Below are 22,309 nucleotides of genomic sequence, written 5' to 3' on the forward strand. Positions count from 1 at the left end.
TTCCCTTTCTTCATATGTTAACAAAAATATATATATTTGAATTTTTAAAAATAAAGATTTTGATGTATGTTCAGGATTAGATGTATAGTTTCTTGGAGACGAATTTTCATCTGACCATATCTAGTTTAAGAAAGCAGTTCTAGTAACACAATCTCAGAAAGCAATTATTGAAGCGAGTCTTTTGATTTTAGAAAAATTTTGTTTAATAATCCTCATTAACTGCACAATTATAATTCATAAATACAGATGAAGTAAAAAAATTCAAAGGGAATTTTTAATTTATAAGTGTAATTAATTCCAATGGTTGCCTCTTAATATACTAAATATGTGGAAATCAGTGCAATCTGAACAATTTCCAAACAAACACACCAATCCAGTAATACTCAGTGGAGTATACATTCATTTTTACTTTGAAGCTTCCTTTAGTAAAAAGAACTAACTCAATAAATCTTTGGTACTATAATAAAACATACTGAAACCTCCAATAATTAATATAGACAAAAACACACCTAGAGTTTAACATTGTAAATATTCACATTCATGCTGTAAAATGTTAATCAACTTCATTTTTCTAAATTAAGAACAACCTCACTTAAGGTGCCACCATAGCTTGAAACTAAATACAGTGGGGGTTATCTGTTTGCACTGTAGCCAACAGGAGTTTTGTTACTGACCTTTATGGGTGCAGGCAGAGGCCAAATATGATCAAAGCATAGTGAGAGAAGGATCTATTTAGTAAAATGTGTTAGAATTGACTTGTGAAACCTTTTTTTTAGTGAGTGCACCGAAAAACTTCATAAGAAAGCATACAAAACTATTTCAATATCATCTCCTCTAAAATAAGAGGTGAAGGGTTTTCTATTGACAGATCTCTCATTCTAGGCTGAATGTGGTTTTTTGAGATAGCTTAAATTAAACACTGGATAACAACTCAGAGAATTTAAGTCAGTCCCAATACAAATGTGCTCTTTGTTTCCAGGATCTCATTCAGTGATTATTATTTATTTTTACAGTATGTGTGCTCTTATCAGTGCATGACCACATGACCTGATATTAGAATAATGCAGTGCAATTTCTCTCTCTCGGGATAAAGACAGTGAGTAAATCTTAACATGATAGGAATGTTTCAAAACAAATATTGAAAACACGTTTGACCAAGCCAGGATTCCTCTATGTACAGCAACCTAGAAAAAGCAGCATATCATGTTTGTGCATATTTGCAATTTACTAAGTACAGTACAACTACTTCAAAAGAAAGGAAAGTCTTCTAAGTTTAACAAAACAGAAATACAAATACAGTCTGAACAAAAGAAAAACAAGCGGCCAATTTTCCCCCCCCCACAACAAGGAAACCAAACTGAGACTGTAGAAAGCTAAGAAAGTAAGGAGCACCATGTTTAGTAATCAAGGCAACCATTTTCCTCATTTTGAGTAATAATGGCCCAATTTGAAAGCATTAGAAACAAACTGAAAATGACGAGCAGATGTGGTGCTTCTGCAAGGCTTCTGCCCATCCATCTCCCTGCTTAGACCACTTCCCAAACTCAGACTACAAAGTATGAGTTTTTTACAGGGTGCAGTTAATGTCTTCTACGTCCACCTTCAAAAGCATGATGCTCTCTGTGAGCTAACAGGGGAAAAAAGGAAAAAAACTCAACTTTTAAATTGACTATATGAACAAGTACTAAGTAAAAAGATGCTAAGGGATGGAAATTTGGGGACTGAGGTATATTTTAATGGATAAAAAGTATTCCTACTGTTGCTTTTACTATTAGTAAGAAATAGTCTGTTTCCATTAAGGCATTAAGCTTTTTGTTACAAATGCCTGTACACTTAAGGCATAATGCAAGATCTAACATGACTGTACTTACGAGCCTGGCCCTGCAACCTTTACTCATATGGATATGAGTTGTTATATCAAGTCCTAAGTTTTTTTGTGCTGCAGCTTGATCCAAAACTCTCATTGACTTCTATGGGCTTTGGATCAGACCCCTGGAGGAATTCCCCCATTCTCTTCTCCTTCCCAGTCCAGCACCATGAATTAGCAAAATAGCACCCTGACTTCAACAAAGGCAAGAATTTCACCCAGAATCCCTACCTGGAAGAGTTTACAGTTTAAATTAAGATGAGAACAACAGGAGAAGACAATAATAAGGATGAGTGGTCAGGGAGGACAAGAGAAAAGACAACAACTATTTTTACTAGTGTGTTTATACAGAGCTTAGCAGAAGCCCCTCTCCTCCCCAAATCCTGACTGTAGTTGCTACAATACCAATAAATATATTAATTAACAATAGCTCACAATCTTGAGGGTTATGCAGGCATTTTTTTATTATTGCATTTGCAGACCAAAAATACCTTGTGAATCTGACAAACCAATTTGTTAAAACTTAACTACGAAAGCCATTCTCACGATTTTGTACAGAGGAAAAAAAATCTCCAATAATTAGAAAGTAAAAATCCTCATGCAACAAGAGATGCTACATTTCTGAATGCTAAAAATTCAGTCAGTCAGTCAGTCACTTAACAAGGTTATCCTATACTCATCTGCGATCACTTTCGCTAACAAAACCTGGAAATCCTGCTATGAGGAAATAAATTGACAAGATACTTACGCTTATAAAACACTGCTTTAAAGGAGGTGTGTGGCAGAAGTTCATAGATCTTTTCTAAAACTGTTGCTTCACTTGCCAAAGATGCATTCACATTCCAGACTTGAACAACATCTTCTCGGTCACGAACACTGACACTAACCCCTATTACTTCATCATCTGTATAGACGAAGAAGTGTTGAAGAAATAATCAGTTTTTTTAAAAGGGAGAAGAGTCTATTCTGGCTAGTTATGCTACTGTGGAACATTTTGTACAAATAAATCAAACATGAAATGAAAACGAGCGGTCTAGAATGAAGGGAATACCAGTGTAGAAACCATAGGTATGCTTACTTGCAGCAGTTATTGTAAATAGTACCTGACAGTGAAATGGTGCAGTTCATAATCTATAGCTATGGCTTTAATTCTGTGTTGCAATAATATAAGGAATTTATGCTGAGGGATTTAAAAAAAAAAATCTGTCACCACTATGTAGGAAGCTTTATTTTTCAAAGTATGATGGAGACTGTAAAGTTTCCAGAATGTAAGCTTCAATAGGGCTGCCACACAGTTTCCTCAAGCAGCAGCAGCAGCAGGATGAAATTAACAAGACTATGGTCAGTTTCACAGGGCTGCTCCCAGCATTCAGAACTTTGTGTTCTACTGCTGAATCACTGAGATTGGGACAGAATTCTGCACAGAGGATTAAGTGTAAAAGGCATACATGCTTTTTCACTTCCTGATGTCAGCTTAACTACGCATATGACTGAACAGGCACAGATTTTAAAAGTTTCTTACTGTGGAAGGATGTGGGGCACCTTTATTCTGTTTCCTATAATGCAAGCAGTCAGAGAAGTTTATTATCTGTATACTAGCTCAACAAACCGTTGCTGGAAAAAAATCCAAGACAATGGCCAAGCCAAACACACCAAAGAGAGAGATAAATACTACTTTTCTGCTCTACTGTACTGATCAGGCTGGAGAGAAATTCCCCGGTTTGAAAGGTCTTTGTTGAACTTCATTATGGAATTAAGAAACCAAATTATTTTCTACTGAATGATAAATCAGAAATGGAACAACTTCAGAATGTAATATTCAGGGCATTAAATAAACATCTGTCTAACCAGATGCTTGTGTTTAGGACATTTAAATGTAGTTATAAACATATATTTTTATTTTTCCTTGATCAAACAGAAAAGTTAGCTTAGTAACAATTTTTGAGCATTTATTTCCTAGCTCAGTGGACTGACAAGTTAGCCAAGCATTTGCCTTCTCCAGTAACTATGGACAATTCCTATAACTCAGCCTTATATTCTGAAACAGACAGACCTCTTCCAGTGTTTGATGACTGGAATATGTAAAATATGATAATATGTCTTAGGCAAGGTTACGCTCACAACCCCTCTGCAGTCCATTCCTAAATAAAGCATGCAATCTCAAGTATATTTTTAGGGACTAGATTTAGTTTGAAAATACGGTCATTAAATTATTGCATCTGAACAATATCACTTATTGAGTGAATTTAGTGGTTTCACGTAACAGGCAACCTATTTCAAGTACATTTTGTGTAAAATTAACACTAACAACTAATTTGGTTCACGCAATATCAAATGAGAAGAAGGGTGGTCCACTGATTAGGTTGCTAACCTAGCACTCAGGAGAGCCCGGTTCATTCCCAGCTCTGCCACAGAATTCCTTTGTGACCCTGGACAAATCATTTAACCTCTCTGTGCCTCCATTCCTTATTTGTTAAATAGGAAAACAGTACTTCCTTACCCCACAAAGGTGTTGCAAGAATAAATACATTAAAGATTGTGGGGCATACAGATACTACAGTAATGAGCGCCATAAAAGTGCTTAGGATAGATAGATTCTCAGCAGTAATGGTACAAAACACCCCATAACAAGCAAATGGATGCCTGCTGAGACTTCCAGAATCCTGGCACCATGGCATTAGTATTAAACTATTACAACACCTGCTGATACACAGATGTTTAAAACCTAGAGCATTTGCCAGTCCCCAAGGGATTCAAGCTGGGCCATTGGAGGCAGGCAAGAACAATAATCTAGAGCAGAGGTTCTCAACCGGAGGTGGGAGGGGGGTGTTGCAGCCTCCTCAAGCTCCAGCGGCACCTCATAGGACAGAAGTCCCAAACCCTCAGCCCCAGCCTCCCACCCCTCCTGGCTGAAGCCTGGAGCCCTGAAGCGTCCCCACCCCGGCTGAAGCATCTGTTGGGCCCTAGAATTTTTATAGCATGTGGGGGGGAGGCGGGGGGGGCTCAGAGAGAAAAACTTTAAGAACCCCGATCTAGAGCTAACTCTGTCCCACATAGCTAGCCAGGAAATCTTGTCTGTCCTCTTTTGTGTTCATGACAGGGAGAATAGGTATGCTTATATACTGTGACACAATTTTTAAGTGTTGGATGTTTTAATATTTTGAACAAGAACCTACTGCTTGGGACAGGGGCTTAAAATAAATCTACAGAAATAAGAAGAAAACACTAAGAAAATGATCTCTTTACCTGCTGCAGAGCAATCTGTAAACTGTTCCCCAATAGTTGCCAGCAATAACTCTTTCCAAACTGCAGACTAACAAGAAAAAAAAATCAGTTATTATTCTAGGTTATTGATCTTTCAGTGTATGTGTAAGGTTTGCTTGCTCAGCCTTGAGTGCAGTTTCTGAGGCTGTGTGTTATAAGTGCATCTCACGTTATACTATTCCTTATTTGCACAGAGTTGGAGCAAGAATTTATAATACTTATAGGTAGCATAACTTGACATTCTTCTATTGAATGTTTAAATATAAATTTACCTTCTTTAAATCTGTGACTGGGACTCAACCTAAATAGTTAATTAATGTAAAGTACAAACATAGATTTCTCTCAAGTATTTCTCCTGCTTATGCAACATAAAACCATTAAACCACATTTGTGAATGCTTGTTTCTATCAAAAATAAGTACTGTTCATTTTAAGAACCAATCTGTACTAGAAAAATTGATAAATTTATATATAAAACTCATGTCTTACTGTCCTTTGACTATGAAAAAAGTTTCTTTCAACAAATTCAAATGCTAACTAGAGAATTACAATTTTTTAAAAAAGTCTACCTATCACACAGTTGTCTTTGGCTATGTTAGACAGATGTTACTGTTATTTCCTTTTTGTTACTATCTAAGCCAAAAAAGCATTCAAAACTTGGAACCCTATTGCTGATAAATCACATGCAACTCTGGGCTAATAAATTAAATAATATGCTTCAAGGTGTGTGCTTACCGGGAAATAATCATATTTCTGGAGCATATGGCAACATCTATCTTTGTCTATACAGCCATAATGGCTTTTGCATATGCTGCTTTTAAACAAACCATGGCCTCACAATTATTTCAATTTAGTTTGTGCTTTTTAGTACTATTAAAAATGATAAATTAAAACAAAATAAGGTTAAAACCACAAAGCACAAACACAATGAGCCAAGAAAACTTTCCCTTTGTTTCTGAACATTCTTATCCACCTTTGAGGATGCAAAGACTTAGCATAAAACATTTCATTGGTTCATTATCAGCCAATACAAGGTACTGTATCAATCTATAGTAAGGAAAGACAAATTGGAGGTCATGCTTCAAGATGCAGTCTGAAGATGTCAATCTGACAATCTTTGACTTGATGTGTTTTTTCTGTCAATGGAGCGATTCATATATTAATGTACAGACTGATCCTGCAAACTCTCATTACCAGCGCAGAGCATAAGCCACCAAGCATAAACTCACTCCTGTGAGTTGTCCTATGGTCTTGTGTGCAGGAAGCATTTCATCCTGTAAAAAATGTTTGCAGGATCAGGCTTATGAGAATAAAAAGCACATTAGGTTGTGTGTTGAAAAACGAATATTATTATGCAGTACTTATGGCAGTGAAGAACATGACTGGCTAGTGACAGTGTGGTCCTCGCTATTTAGGCCCTACTCCTAAAACACTTACCTAGATGAGAAAAGAAAATTGTCATCATTTTATATATGGAAATTAAGCTGAAACCCTGACTAGTCATTTCCAGATAGAAATGAACATTTCATACCGTACTTTCTTTAGGGACCTTCATTTTCCATACACCTCCTTTGGCGTTGCTTTCCTCTTCCCTGGTTGTGGGAAATATATCAAAGAAAACAAACCATTCAAAACCATATGTAGGTAAAGTTTACATACAGTGTGCTTTTCATAGTATGATAAAAATTTAAACTTATTTATGGGGTTAATTTTTCCAGGACAATCCCAAAAATAGATTGGTATTTATAAAAACATGGCCATAATTAGCCAAAAACCACATTTTAAACCCTAATTAATCTGAGAATCTCAATAAGACCCTTGCTTCCTCTGCAATAATTTATTAATACTTACTAAGACAGCGACTTAGTGATGAGATCAACATTGCGCATTCCTTTCCTTAAATATAGTACACTGAATTTCTTTGACAGAGGAGTTTTAAAATAGACCAGCATCATCTTCAGAGAAGGTCTTTGAAGTGCACCCCCTCCCCAAAATCACTGACCAAATCAAAACTAAAAATAGAGAAGAACAAAACCAGAAAGTTTCTCTCGCTTATCCTTTGACATTGCCAGCAAAAATATCAAGGCTGGTGTATGCATATCCCAATGTCGACATTTACTTAAAACCAATTTAACCTACACTGTTCAGCAGTAATATCTTTTAAAAGGAGTTCTTGTGCGGACTCGCTAGTCACTTGAACCTACAGTAGTCTGTCAAAATTCAGTGAAACATTTTATGGTCTATTGTTAATATGTAAAGAATTGTAATTCGATCACAAGCCAAACTAATATGAAACCATGCAAAAAAGTAGCCAGCCTACTCAGAAGATTCCTAATCCTAATACACTAAAAAGTGCATGAACTATATGAGTGGGAAGAGAAATTAAACTCAGTTTATAAAGAAAAAATTGATGGTTTATAGTTTTGAGTTTCCATTCTACGAACAATAAGCTATCAAATTGGAATGAGCTGCAATGTACTGTTAAAAAACTTGATAGTCAATCTTCCCTGATCTAAGCCTAAAGGAATGCGCGTGTATGTCTACAGGTATGTGCATATGTGCACATATGGAGCATACTTGGCACAGTGAATATTACCAACGAATATTAGTCAGTTGCATTAATGTCCCCCTATTTTGTGTGGAGAGAAAAGAAAAATCAGTAAATTAAAAATAATTCACATACAATTAATCAACATAAATGTGTACTATACTATTAGCCCATATTTCTTTTTCTTATAGCCCATATTTCCACATGCTAATTTTTAATAAATGCTCGATTTAAGATAATTAGCTTTTAAGCTGAACAAGATCTTTAGTGATATATGAAAGTTATTTTTGAATCCCAAGTCGAGCTGATTAAAGGCAGTACAGTACAGACATGCAACTCTTTACTCTCTCCTTCCACCCATTATTTATTATTTCCACAACAACATAAGTGTCCCTATCCCCAGGAGCTTACAATGATAAGATACTTACCAAAGTGGCCGTCTTTCTCCCCGCATTAAATGGTAACTACATCTCAGAGGCAAATTTGTCACAGCAGGAATATTATTATAGACACTCCAGAAAATCTTTAAAGAAAAAAAAAGAAAGGTTCTAGTATCATTCACGTATGACAGTGAACTGTATACAGATTTACTTGCTTTGCTTGTACTTCATAAAATTATCAAGATTCCTGCTCATAGAAAACTATAATTTACCCTGGTTATGTATTTAAGCTCTTTAAAGTTAAAGCTCATCACAATTTCACTTTCAGCTTTTTTGTTGAAGAGAACATAATTCAGAAGTGGTAATATTTTAATTACAAGTCACTAAAACTATGACAAGTTGTGTCCTATTAGGAAGCCACTGTTGCTTAGCAAATGCATATTTCTATGGAGGGTGAAGGTGGAGAGAAGGGAAACAACTGCTCTGTAATGAAGTTCCCAAAGTGCAGAATACTCCACACTCCGTGTCCTCATACGTGAATGTGGAATAGAAGTATCAGCTCTTAAATCTACTATTTTAACCGAGGCTATGTCTACACTACCATGGTAAGTTGACCTACGCTACGCAACTCCAGCTACGTGAATATCGTAGCTGGAGTCGACGTACCTTCGGTCGAGTTACTGTGGGGTCTACACCGCAGGGGGATGGGAGAAGCTCAATGGGAGAAACTCTCCTGTCAACTTACCTTATTCTTCTCGTAGGAGATAGAGTACAGGGCTTGACTAGAGAGTGATCTGCTGTCGAGTTGGCAGGTCTTCTCTAGACCCGCTAAATCGACCGCGGGTGGATCAATCTCAGAGCATCAATCCCGGCTGTAGTGTAGACCTGACCCTAGTAGCATGCTGTATGTGCTGAAGCGATGTGTGCTGTATCACAACCTCCAACCGACACCTTTTTACCCTAACAACAGAGCCTTTGATACTAAAGCATAATGGGTGTGAGGAATAAAACCAATATATTAAATATTATCTAAATCTGAGTTACAATGGAACATATATCCAAAGCAGTTTGAGTAAAACTTCCTTAACGTGCTTTTTAAAAAGAAACACTTATTCTGTCTATTTACTAAACAGAATACCATAGAACAGTAATCCTCTAGCTCTTCTGTCTAGAGATTCAGATCACACCGCTCGTCATGGTAACTTGTATCACAAGATTACATTATAGCTCTTATGAGCATCATGCCTAGTTGGTGATCCACCTATTTTGTCAGAGCTCAGGCAGAAAGAGTACTGCCTATGACAAAATATGATATAGCATGGTAATGCAAGATTGGGGATTTCTGAACAGACCAAGTAGCAGGGGAACCATCAGACTCTACTTCTCAGAGGCAGGTAAGAGAGGAAGCCACCATCGAGGGGATGAGGTGGAAAAAGAGCAAGAATAATCCCATTTCAGCCCCCAGAAGTGGTAGTGGGGGTTGGAGGAGAACAAAGAGATCCCTCCTTCCCAGCAGACAGGTAAAGGAGAAGCAACAAAGATGTTAAGTCATTATGTTGCATCATAATCATGCATTAGTGCAACTTTACAAAACAAACTTTGCAACATTATAATATGATTTTGTGGCTCTCTGCAATTCCATCTGAAAGCTACTTTGTTATCCAGCTGTTAAAAGTTGAGTACTACTACCTAAAGCCATGAGAACTGATAATAGAAAAGTCTGACAGAAACAGAACAACTGGGTGAGTTTAGATTGTCTTCTGTGCCCTGCTTTCACCAGTCTAGTAGTAAGCAATAATCTGCCGAAATTGAAAGAATAAGGGAAACCCTTTGTGTCTCCAAGGTTTTGGCTCACACCTATAATATTCTTGAACTTGTATAGGCTACTATGTTCTGTACCAACTACCTTTGATGAGATAGCAAATTCTAAAGAGTACAGAGAAAGTCACTGAACATTTCTGTTGTTTTCCACAGGGCAGTCTTATCAGATATAGGTTAGTACATACTGAGGCTAAACCCATCAATAGACAAGTTATAGGCCAAGCTGCTGGCCTGCGATAATTCATCTAGTGGAAACAGCCTTCTCAGGGGACCTGAAGGAATTCTCTAAAACTTTAACAACCTGATGGGAGGAAACCAATGTAGCTCTTCAATACAATAAGGTCCAGTTTAGTTAATTGTGTCTGGATTAAGAGCGGAAAAGGCAATGATAAGTGATGCTATGTACACCATACTCTGGGCTTAAGCAGTGCTCTCTTCAGTTGTCAGAGTAAGAACCATTTCAGCCAGTTTAAACAGGGGCATAATTATGCTGTTAAACTTAATTCCCTGGGGAGAAACCTCTACAGAAATCACCTGAACGATGTGCATATTCTCATTCGTAGATTGGACAACAGACACCTGCAATAAAGGTCTGCAAAGCACAACCGCAAGCTATCCAGTTGCACCCTGTTTGCCAGAGCTCTGACCGACGCCCTCATTTTCTGAACATTTCTAAAGCTAATTGCCTCAGAGTGAACAGAGGGAAAGTGTGGCTGGGAAGGGACAACTGATACAAGGCATAAACAAAACAATACAAATGTCAAGGCAGTTTTATTTCAAAACATAGTCACCAAGACAGTGTCCCTTTAAAGACAGGGTTCTAGCCTCATCTCCAAATTGCCTGGCTTTTGTCACACAGCCCTTGTAAAGCCTTCTCTCCTTGACATTCACCAGGCTGCGATGTATGGGTCCCACCACACTGGGCCCAGATAGTCTTAAGCTTCCCTTGGTCTGAGGAGGCTGCAGCGCTCTCGCTCTCTCTCCTTGGTCTCTCTGGCATACTTCCTGGACAGACGTGCTCTGTCTCTATCCCTTCACAGAAATTGACCCTTTTGGTCCAGCTGGCCTAGGCCTGCAGGACAATGTGCTAACACTGCTCCCCCTCACCCTGCTGGATGCCCCAACACATGATAGTAGAAGCAAACCGACACACCAAGGATTTGCCAAGGGTTCAAAAGCTAATCCCTCTTCAGGTAGCACAAGAATATACAGACCTAGACAAAACAATAAAATAACCCTCTCTCTTTACTCAGCTGTCAGTGCCCAGCCTCCCTTACTGCCTGCCAAAAAAAAAGACTGATGAGAGACCCTTTCTTTTATAACCTCCTGTCCCTTATGTCAGGTGACCCTCTCATCAGCCTTGTTATGCGATAAAGTCCCCTACTAGATGGCCCTTTGTTTCATTACTACCTTCTGGAGTTCAGACTTGAAAAAAAACTAATCTGCCCTGAGCGGTATCCACCTAAAGGCACTCCATTTGAATGGGCAATCATCAAAGTTTAGCAACCATCCATTGTCAATCTTGTGCCAGATGCAAGAACTTCTTCTGCCACCTCCAGTGGGTTTTAGCTCTATATGGAGTTAAAAGACAGCAAAAAAGGTGAACAAGATCCACATTCAAAAGGGAATCTGCAGTCTGACACACATATGCAGAATCTCCAGTATCAACCAGAAGTCATAAGCTGTAAATAGATCCCCCAAATTGCCACCACAGAGTTTTAGCCTCATATCAGAATATCCTGGCTTTTTGTGAATTAAAGCCAGACTTTTAACATTATGTAAGAAAAACCCAACAACAGATACTTCATGCCTGCTCCAGCACTAATATGGACCCACACTCCTAATAAGGTTATTTCCATTCAGAATACAGAGTGCAAGTGTTACCCTCTGACTTTTTGCAGATACAAAGTTATATATATGACAGGTAAAAGGGAAAACACGGAATGATATTATGCAGAATCTCTCATCTGTTGCAAGCGTTCTGGAAAAGAGACAAAGCCTTAACATAACAAATCAGTTCACAAGAAAAAAAGTCACAAACCGGGTACTCAAAGAGAAGACTTCAGTGTACTATATCTTCCATTGCTCATATAATAATTTATTACACTGGAGAATAGCTGGAGAAAAGGCAGACAAAAGGCGGAGATTTAAAGTAAATCAAGTTTCATGATCCAATTTAGAGGCACAGCCTGAGGCTCTGAAATCTTCTAGAAAGACAGAGTATCTGGCAAAAACAAGTGTATTACCCTGCAACTCACCCCTGTATGAGCCTTAGAAACCACCCAGGAATCAAACACGCCACCAGTGAAATTCTAGGGAAGCCTAAGGAACAGCATATACTATCAACTGATACTTACATTTTGTACCTCAGAGAAGTGAAAGCATGAGAATTACTCATCTGGCACATGGTTGCCAATATAACCTCATAACTTGAGTGTTATTTCTCGTGCGTAGCAATTTCTGTAGTTCTAATTTTAATCTTACCTGTACTGTCTGTACTGTATAGATCTTCTTGAGATTCGATGCACATTCAGCTGCTGTGGTACCTGGAAGTGACCTAAAAAAAGTTTATGTTAATAAAATACTTTATCCAAAAAATGATTACTTGATTGTCTTAGCAAATGACTGACACATTTACAAACATATCAAAGTTATACAATCAACTCCAATCACTATAAAAATTACTATAAAAAGTTTTAAAAGTAAAGGCTGAGCGTTCTTATGTTTAGTTTAATTTGAGAGTTGTCAGGATATTTTAAAAATATTTATGTTCTAATTAAACTGTACATTAAATATTTAAAACAAAGATACAGCTGCTTGTTCTAAAAAGGGACCCACCCACTTTAATTATGCAAGAACACTTGTCTGTAATTATAGGATTGTTCACATTTGCTAGATTACTGGTGTGGATTTTGAGAAAGGGAAAGAGTAGCTAAGTGGGTTTTCTATTTGTTTATAATCAAAAGGAGTCCTCGGAAATAAGAAAAAATCCAGATCAAATTTTGAACCATGGGTACTGAGAGTGTTCCTTTAAATGAAATTTCAGGGTTAATGTTTTTAAATTTCAACTAGATTTACATCTGATTTATCTTTGAATACTTATTAAAATATTTAAATGTCATACTTTAATGTTCTCTTATTAAGGAGTTTTAGCTGTATTAACAATGCAGTTCAAAGCAATAATTATGATTTTTTTTAAAGAAATCACCTTTAATTTACATACACACCCCACTAGATGGCAACATATTACAAACTCTCACAAATAATATAGTACCTGACATTTAAAAAAAAACAAACAAAAAAACGACACCACACTTTAAAAAAAAAAAAAGGCAGCTAATTTTACCAACTGTTAGCTGTAATTTCTCTTAGGGAAAACAGAAGCACTTTTAGTCAGATGTCATATTTTAAAAATGGCATTGATTACACAGAGATCAAACAGGTAGATCCAGCACATAGGGCTACCTCTTTGGCTGCAATGCCAGCAGTTAAAGTTGCAGAAAATTTACACAGGGTCTTGCTAGCGTTATGCTTAATTATTTTGAAAATACGCTGACATTCCACCAAAACCTTGATACTTAAATTCTCCCTCAATTGTGCACAACCAAATGATGAAAGATAAAACAGACATACATAGAGAAAAGTGGAAAAGAAACAAATGATACAGGAAGTCTCCCTGCAAAAACCAGGCAGAGTTCACATTAACAAGAAACATACAGTACATATGCATCGATGCAAGTATAAACCCTAAATGGTCAGCTCTCTAGTTTTTCCTTCTTGTGATCCATGCAATGCATTCAGTCTGTGTCTACACAGAGAATTTCAGATAATTCTCCAACCATTGGCCTAATGCTGATACAGCTCCAGCATCAACACCACCAACTAGCCCACTAGCATTTCACACCCCCCCCCTCAGAGTTGTCTAGCCCTTTATGACATGGAGGTGAAACACCTTAGCCCTGCATATGTTGGTGTTTACACCACTGCTATCACAGATACAGTTGCATTGTTGATAGCAGTTGCAGCTGTAAAGGCACTATCTTCATCTAGTGAAGCCACAGGGCAAGGTCCTCAGCTGATAAGAGTCGGTGTAACCTCACTGTAGTAATGGAACTATGTTGATTTACACCAGGTGAGGAGCTGAACTAATCCCTCTCAGCTTCTCCAAACAACTTCCATACTATTTTCATTCCCTTAAAATAGCCTTAAGATTTTATAAGGTGAAATGCATGCAAACTCAGACGCAAAAGACTGCAGAAGCTTGAAACAAAACAAGTAATCAGGAAAACAGGAGACAGTGAACAGAGTAGTCAATTCGCATGGCATAGGAGACTGTGGGCCTGTACTGAGAGGATCAGTTACAACGGTGCAAATTCAGCACTAATGGTTTTTGTGTACATTAGCACCACAACAATGCCCAGTGACCTAATGCAGGATACGAGAGTGGTGTATCTTGCAGGCTGAGCCTGAACAAGTGAATAGTGTAGCTATTATTTCTTTAAAAAGAAAAGGAGTACTTGTGGCACCTTAGAGATTAACCAATTTATGCTCAAATAAATTGGTTAGTCTCTAAGGTGCCACAAGTACTCCTTTTCTTTTTGCGAATACAGACTAACACGGCTGCTACTCTGAAACCTGTTATTATTTCTTTGCGGCTCCACAGCGTAAAACACTCAAACAAATATCACTGAATGGCAGGTGTGTGTTTTCTGATATTGCTACTGCCGGTGGAGCTGCACAAGTGCTGTGCAAAACTGCAAACAACTGTGTGTGCGGATGATACACGTTACAAGCATAACAGGTGTGTTCAATGGACAGAAGGCAGAGAGAAGACAGCACATTGCTCTGTCTGTGCTTTTGTCTATCTTGCCTCCCAAATCCTGAAATGCTTTGTCTTCTTCTTTGATCTGGACAACTCAAATTGGTCTCTCTCTTCAAACCAATGAGTGCTGGCAAAATTCTTTTTTCTCTCTTCTTACTGGCAGTAATACATTTTACATTATTTGTGTCTTTAATCACCACTGGGTTAAAATGGTAACTTCACAAAAGTCATACTGAGAAAGCAATAAGGAGAAAAGAAAGATTGTACTTTGTCTCTGTTTCAGGAATACATGCTGAAGATACAGCTACAAAGCTGAATGTTTTTTTAAGAACACACAAAAGATAGCTTAGAACAATTATTTATTTCTTCAATGCAGAGCAGACAGCAACGTATGTTTGACTCTTTTATCTGTTGATGACAATGGCATAGACATTGCATTGTGCTGATGGACCCAATGAGAAAACTGTGTTTAAATAAATGAGTTAGAACAGTTACACTGGTGTCTCCTTGTTTCTAAAGTAGTCATGGATTCAGTACAATGTAGATTATTTCTAATGGCAGTGTGTTTTATACACTATGAAAAATTTACTGGAAGTGACATTCTGTCAGCAGATCTGCTAAATTAAAAAGAAATATTTGCCCCATGTCCCCTGAATGAATTATTACAGTGACAAATGAAGATTTGCTTCACATACACACACCACAACTTACTTCTCAAGTATTTTAAGTCCAGTGAACCTGGTCTTAATTGAGCAACAAAAATCATTTTCATGACAGAAAGATTTTTCTAATAAATGGAGAGTAGGCTGACAGCAATATATTTGGCAATACACAGAAGTAGTCTCTGAGGCCAGAAGATTGCTTAATAAGGGTAGTAGTCCTTTCACAACTTTTACTGCATTCACACAGCTCTTTAATAATCAGTGTAAAATACTGTGGCTATACATTTGAAACAATGCTATTTTGCCTCTTCTCACATCTTAAGAGTCTCTAACATTTTGTGTTTCTTACATTGTAATTCTGTGGTCAAAAGACATGGGTGGATTGTTTTGTTTTTAAATGTATCAGATAGATAATAGTCTGAAAAATTAGTTTTGACATGCTTTCCTTTTGCCTGTTTCCTAACTTCACAGTCATACATGGACATAATTTTGCCTTACTATACATTACATCATCATCCCCACATACGTTCACTGATGTTGCTGTTGGAGCGTTGTGATAAGATGAAAACCTATTCCCATGAATGGTAAATAAGCATTATGAAATAGTAAACTTCAAAAGCCAGCAGGGTGTCAGCAGTGGATATTTATCACATTTTTATGCCACTTCAGGAATCTCTTGGGGAATAAAGAACGGAGTACTCCACTTTGGGGCCATAAAATCATTCATTTTGATAGCTACAAATCACATGTTCCAGAGAAACAACATTCACAACATTACAAGCTGGCAGAGAACAACCACCAGCCACCACATTACTCATTTTAAGGTTTAGGTGGAAGACTATTCACTGCTTATTTTTAGCAACTTGACTGACAAATACTACAGGTGCTGTGTGGACAAGCTTGCATAGCATATTTCAGCATTACACCCAAGTCTAGCAAATGACATCAATCTTCTGTCATGAGCACGAACACAAACTAAAGAACAGAAAAATATCTGAGCTGCAAAGAAAAAATTAACACTTAAAGAAAAGCGATCACCATAACTATATTAAAATGACCCAGTAATCTTGGTTGAGTTGCTATCTAACTCACTTTAAAATAATTTTCAAAGTCCTTAAGAATACGCCTCTGTACTTCTAGATTGTTTACTTGTGAAAATTTTGTTTTTCTACAAAAAATCATTATTGGATTAGTGAGAAAAAAAACTGCTGAAAGTCCTAAAATGCAAGCAATGGTCAATCTGGAAGTTTTAGCTTTGCACTAGTTGCCACACGAAATGGAATTACACATTTGTTTATGGGACAGAAAAGAGTAGCCCAAGCCACAACTTGGAGAAGAAGAAAAAGTATCCAAAATACAGACAACAGCTAGAAGAATGGAGAAATGTCTAATTTGCTGCAAAATGTACAGAAAACACTGACAGAATTTGGGGTGCCTTTTATCGTGTTTCAATACCTGGAAGTGCAAGAGCTCAGTCTAGATTATCAGAATGGTTCCTCCTGGGCCTTAAATCTATTAAACAATTAACTTTTGTTACAGAATGCACAGGAAGAAAGTTTAGATCATTTATAAATTGGCACAAACAATTATGAAAAAACAAACAAAAAACTTAGAAAACTCCTTTTTCTGAGTTCTTCCAACAAATGATGCAACATACAATTACACTGATTCACAAATTTACAGATTATAAAGCCAGAAGAGACCAGTGGGATCTAGTCTGACTTTCTGCATCTGAACTAATGGAGTCTACATACAGAAATAGGAGCCCTAAGGAGATCTAATTGCCCCTTTCATATAAAGAGTTTAATACTGGAGCCTAATGTTGATAAATTAATAGCTATTAGTTACCTTTCTACAACTTGAATAAAGTCCCACCAATTTCTCCTCCCTAGTTCTTATTAACCTTGAAGCACTGCTCCAATCACAATCTTTCTCTATACAATTTTAAAATTTCCCTCATGGAATTCTTTAGTTTTGCTTCATGTTTGTTCTCACACAAGTTAATATAAAATTATCTAGCCCTTTAGTTACCTTTCTTGCACCTTCTCTTGATAAATAAGGCCCTTATGCCAGAGAAGTTTAAATAGCTTACATAGGAAATTACTTTTCCTTTCTGTGAAAACACAGAAAAACAGCTGGTCTAACCATAAAATTATCAAGACTATTCCTATAACACTGAGGTCTTTTGATTTATTTAAGGCTATCATCAAGTATTGAAAAAGAGGAGGTCATTTCCCTGAATTCATATGATAAATGTGTGACCCTTAGTATAGTTTTCCACAGCACATCAGAGACAGAAAAGTTTTGTATCAGCTGACAAATTCTAATTTTAAAATGTACCCTTGACTTTCTTTGAGGTTGCTATAGTAGGCTCAAACCAGGGCTCTCAATCATCTCCAGACTCCCTCAGGGTGTGTAATGGATGGTCAGAGCCACGGTAGTCAGGTCAGTCAACAATGTAACAGATTTATGATGAGTACCTCTAATGTATCTATGTTATAAACTGGACAAATTGCAAAAATATTCCTATGCTGGATAGGGAAGATGTGAGGTTCTAGTCAGAGGCAATGAGAGCCTCTATTGGTGTTCCAACAGTAGGGCAACTGTCATATGCCAAGACTCAACATATAAGCCTCCTCAATATCCATTCAGGTAGACTCAGCATATCGTATTCTGACCAAAAGGTTCTTAGACACCACAGAGATGATTACTAGATTAAGTTATGTTAGTTATATGTGTTATAGGCTTTCTTTAGAATCGTAGAATTGTAGGATAGGAAGGGACATTGATAGTCACCTCCTCCCCTGTCCTGCACTGATGCAGGACTAAGTATTATCCAGACCAGTGATACTCAGACTGAGGCTTGGGAACTGTAAGTGACTCTTTAATGCGTCTCCTGCAGTTCTTTGCAACACATGATATTAACCAGTCAGGAGGCTTTTACTCTGTTATTAACCAATTGTAGTTGATAAAATAATAATACAGGGTCAGTCATGTTGCTATGAGATATATATAAACTAAATATTTCCCAGCCATACTATAGTAAATGAAACAACGAATTCTCACTATTGTGGCTCTTTTGGGTAAGGCTGATCACTAACTTGGCTCCTGAACCACTGAGGTCTGAGTCTCACTGATCTAGACCAGTGATTCTCAAATGTCTTTTTTACTGGTGACCCCTTTCACATAGCAAGCCTCTGAGTGAGACCTCCCTATAAATTAAAAACACTTTTAAATATATTTAACACCATTATAAATGCTGGCGGCAATGCGAGGTTGGGGTGGAGGTTGACAGCTCGCAACCCCCCATGTAATAACCTCGCAACCCCTGAGGGGTCCTGACCCACCATTTGAGAACCCCTGATCTAGACCATTCCTGACAGGTGTTTGTCTAACCTGTTCTTAAAGATCTCCAAGAAGGGAGATTGCACAACCTCCCTAGATAATTTGTTCCAATCCTTACAGTTAGGAAGTTTTTCCCGATGTCTAACCTAAATCTTCCTTACTGCAATTTAAGCCCATTACTTTTTGTCCTGTCCTCTGTAGCTAAGGATTTATCACCCTCCTCCTTGTAACAACCTTTTATGTACTTGAAGACTGAAAAAATTGGGGAGGGAGGAATATGATAATCTTTCCTCACAGGTCATGATTTCTAGACCTTTAATAGTTTTTGTTGCTCTCCTCTGGGCACCAATTTGTTCACATCTTTCCTGAAGTAGGGTGCCCAGAACTGGACACAATACTCCATTTGAGCCCTGGTCTACACTAGGACTTTAGGTCGAATTTAGCAGCGTTAAATCGATGTAAACCTGCACCCGTCCACACGATGAAGCCCTTTATTTCGACTTAAAGGGCTCTTAAAATCGATTTCCTTACTCCACCCCTGACAAGTGGATTAGTGCTTAAATCGGCCTTGCCGGCTCGAATTTGGGGTACCGTGGAAACAATTCGACAGTACTGGCCTCCGGGAGCTATCCCAGAGTGCTCCATTGTGACCGCTCTGGACAGCACTCTCAACTCAGATGCACTGGCCAGGTAGCCAGGAAAAGAACCGCGAACTTTTGAATCTCATTTCCTGTTTGGCCAGCGTGGCAAGCTGCAGGTGACCATGCAGAGCTCATCAGCAGAGGTGACCATGATGGAGTCCCAGAATCGCAAAAGAGCTCCAGCATGGACCGAACGGGAGGTACAGGATCTGATCGCTGTATGGGGAGAGGAATCCATGCTATCAGAACTCCGTTCCAGTTTTCAAAATGCCAAAACCTTTGTCAAAATCTCCCAGGGCATGAAGGACAGAGGCCATAACAGGGACCCGAAGCAGTGCCGCGTGAAACTTAAGGAGCTGAGGCAAGCCTCCCAGAAAACCAGAGAGGCGAACGGCTGCTCCGGGTCAGAGCCCCAAACATGCCGCTTCTATGATGAGCTACATGCCATTTTAGGGGGTTCAGCCACCACTACCCCAGTCGTGTTGTTTGACTCCTTCAATGGAGATGGAGGCAACACAGAAGCAGGTTTTGGGGACGAAGAAGAAGAAGATGATGATGAGGTTGTAGATAGCTCACAGCAAGCAAGCGGAGAAACCGGTTTTCCCGACAGCCAGGAACTGTTTCTCACCCTGGACCTGGAGCCAGTACCCCCCGAACCCACCCAAGGCTGCTTCCTGGACCTGGCAGGCGGAGAAGGGACCTCCGGTGAGTGTACCTTTTAAAATACTATACATGGCTAGTGAAGATTAGAAAGAAAGAAAAAAACGCACTCGAGATGAAATGTTCTCCGAGCTCATGCTGTCCGCCCACACTGACAGAGCACAGACGAATGCGTGGAGGCAAATAATGTCAGAGTGCAGGAAAGCACAAAATGACCGGGAGGAGAGGTGGTGGGCTGAAGAGAGTAAGTGGCGGGCTGAAGAGAGTAAGTGGCGGGCTGAAGAGAGGGCTGAAGCTCAAATGTGGCGGCAGCGTGATGAGAGGAGGCAGGATTCAATGCTGAGGCTGCTGGAGGACCAAACCAGTATGCTCCAGTGTATGGTTGAGCTGCAGCAAAGGCAGCTGGAGCACAGACTGCCACTACAGCCCCTGTGTAACCAACCGCCCTCCTCCCCAAGTTCCATAGCCTCCACACCCAGACACCCAAGAACGCGGTGGGGGGGCCACCGGCCAGCCAGCCACTCCGCCACAGAGGACTGCCCCCAAAAAAAGAAGGCTGGCATTCAATAAATTTTAAATTTGTAAACTTTTAAAGTGCTGTGTGGCATTTTCCTTCCCTCCTCCACCACCCCTCCTGGGCTACCTTGGTAGACATCCCCCTATTTGTGTGATGAATGAATAAAGAATGCATGAATATGAAGCAACAATGACTCTATTGCCTCTGCAAGCGGTGATCGAAGGGAGGAGGGGAGGGTGGTTAGCTTACAGGGAAGTAGAGTGAACCAAGGGGCAGGGGGTTTCATCAAGGAGAAACAAACAGAACTTTCACACCGTAGCCTGGCCAGTCATGAAACTGGTTTTCAAAGCTTCTCTGATGCGTACTGCGCCCTCCTGTGCTCTTCTAACGCCCTGGTGTCTGGCTGCGCGTAACCAGCAGCTAGGCGATTTCCCTCAACCTCCCATCCCGCCATAAACGTCTCCCCCTTACTCTCACAGATATTGTGGAGCACACAGCAAGCAGTAATAACAGTGGGAATATTGGTTTCGCTGAGGTCTAAGCGAGTCAGTAAACTGCGCCAGCGCGCCTTTAAACGTCCAAATGCACATTCGACCACCATTCTGCACTTGCTCAGCCTGTAGTTGAACAGCTCCTGACTATTGTCCAGGCTGCCTGTGTACGGCTTCATGAGCCACGGCATTAAGGGGTAGGCTGGGTCCCCAAGGATACATATAGGCATTTCAACATCCCCAACTGTTATTTTCTGGTCTGGGAATAAAGTCCCTTCCTGCAGCTTTTGAAACAGACCAGAGTTCCTGAAGATGCAAGCGTCATGTACCTTTCCCGGCCATCCCATGTTGATGTTGGAGAAACGTCCCTTGTGATCCACCAGAGCTTGCAGCACTATTGAAAAGTACCCCTTGTGGTTTATGTACTCGGCGGCTTGGTGCTCCGGTGCCAAGATAGGGATATGGGTTCCGTCTATGGCCCCACCACAGTTAGGGAATCCCATTGCAGCAAAGCCATCCACTATGACCTGCACATTTCCCAGGGTCACTACCCTTGATATCAGCAGATCTTTGATTGCGTGGGCTACTTTGCATCACAGCAGCCCCAACAGTAGATTTGCTCACTCCAAATTGATTCCCAACTGACCGGTAGCTGTCTGGCGTTGCAAGCTTCCACAGGGCTATTGCCACTCGCTTCTCAACTGTGAGGGCTGCTCTCATCTTGGTATTCATGCGCTTCAGGGCAGGGGAAAGCAAGTCACAAAGTTCCATGAAAGTGCCCTTACGCATGCGAAAGTTTCGCAGCCACTGGGAATCGTCCCAGACCTGCAACACTATGCGATCCCCCCAGTCTGTGCTTGTTTCCCGAGCCCAGAATCGGCGTTCCACATTATGAACCTGCCCCATTAGCACCATGATGCATGCATTGGCAGGGCCCATGCTTTCAGAGAAATCTGTGTCCATGTCCTGATCACTCACGTGACCGCGCTGATGTCGCCTCCTCGCCCGGTATCGCTTTGCCAGGTGCTGGTGCTGCATATACTGCTGGATAATGCGTGTGGTGTTTAATGTGCTCCTAATTGCCAAAGTGAGCTGAGCGGCCTCCATGCTTGCCTTGGTATGGCATCCGCACAGAAAAAAGGCGCAGAACGATTGTCTGCCGTTGCTCTGATGGAGGGAGGGGCGACTGGCAACTGACGACATGGCTTACAGGGTTGGCTTACGGGGAGCTAAAATCAACAAAGGGGGTGGCTTTACATCAAGGAGTCTTTCAGGCAGGACTTCACGGAGGG

At 39.6% G+C, this 22,309-nt stretch overlaps 1 protein-coding gene across 2 annotated transcripts in view; it reads right to left on the reverse strand.

Annotated features, from left to right (window-relative positions):
- Positions 1-991: 991 nt before the first annotated feature.
- EIF4E3 (eukaryotic translation initiation factor 4E family member 3) overlaps positions 992-22,309 on the reverse strand; it is a 28,842-nt gene continuing 7,524 nt past the window's right edge. Inside the window, exons 2-8 of one of the 2 annotated variants that reach the window (XM_073351116.1) lie at positions 12,364-12,436; positions 8,107-8,201; positions 7,727-7,759; positions 6,662-6,722; positions 5,114-5,180; positions 2,616-2,771; positions 992-1,627 (exon numbers count right to left, since the gene is read on the reverse strand). In XM_073351116.1, the coding sequence (XP_073207217.1) occupies positions 1,581-1,627; positions 2,616-2,771; positions 5,114-5,180; positions 6,662-6,722; positions 7,727-7,759; positions 8,107-8,201; positions 12,364-12,436 (532 nt within the window). In that variant the 3' untranslated portion in view covers positions 992-1,580. The remainder of the gene's footprint in view (positions 1,628-2,615; positions 2,772-5,113; positions 5,181-6,661; positions 6,723-7,726; positions 7,760-8,106; positions 8,202-12,363; positions 12,437-22,309) is intronic. The other variant, XM_073351117.1, reaches the window with a different exon arrangement.

Source organism: Lepidochelys kempii, chromosome 7 (assembly GCF_965140265.1).
Source record: "Lepidochelys kempii isolate rLepKem1 chromosome 7, rLepKem1.hap2, whole genome shotgun sequence".
Taxonomy (NCBI): Eukaryota; Metazoa; Chordata; order Testudines; family Cheloniidae; genus Lepidochelys; species Lepidochelys kempii.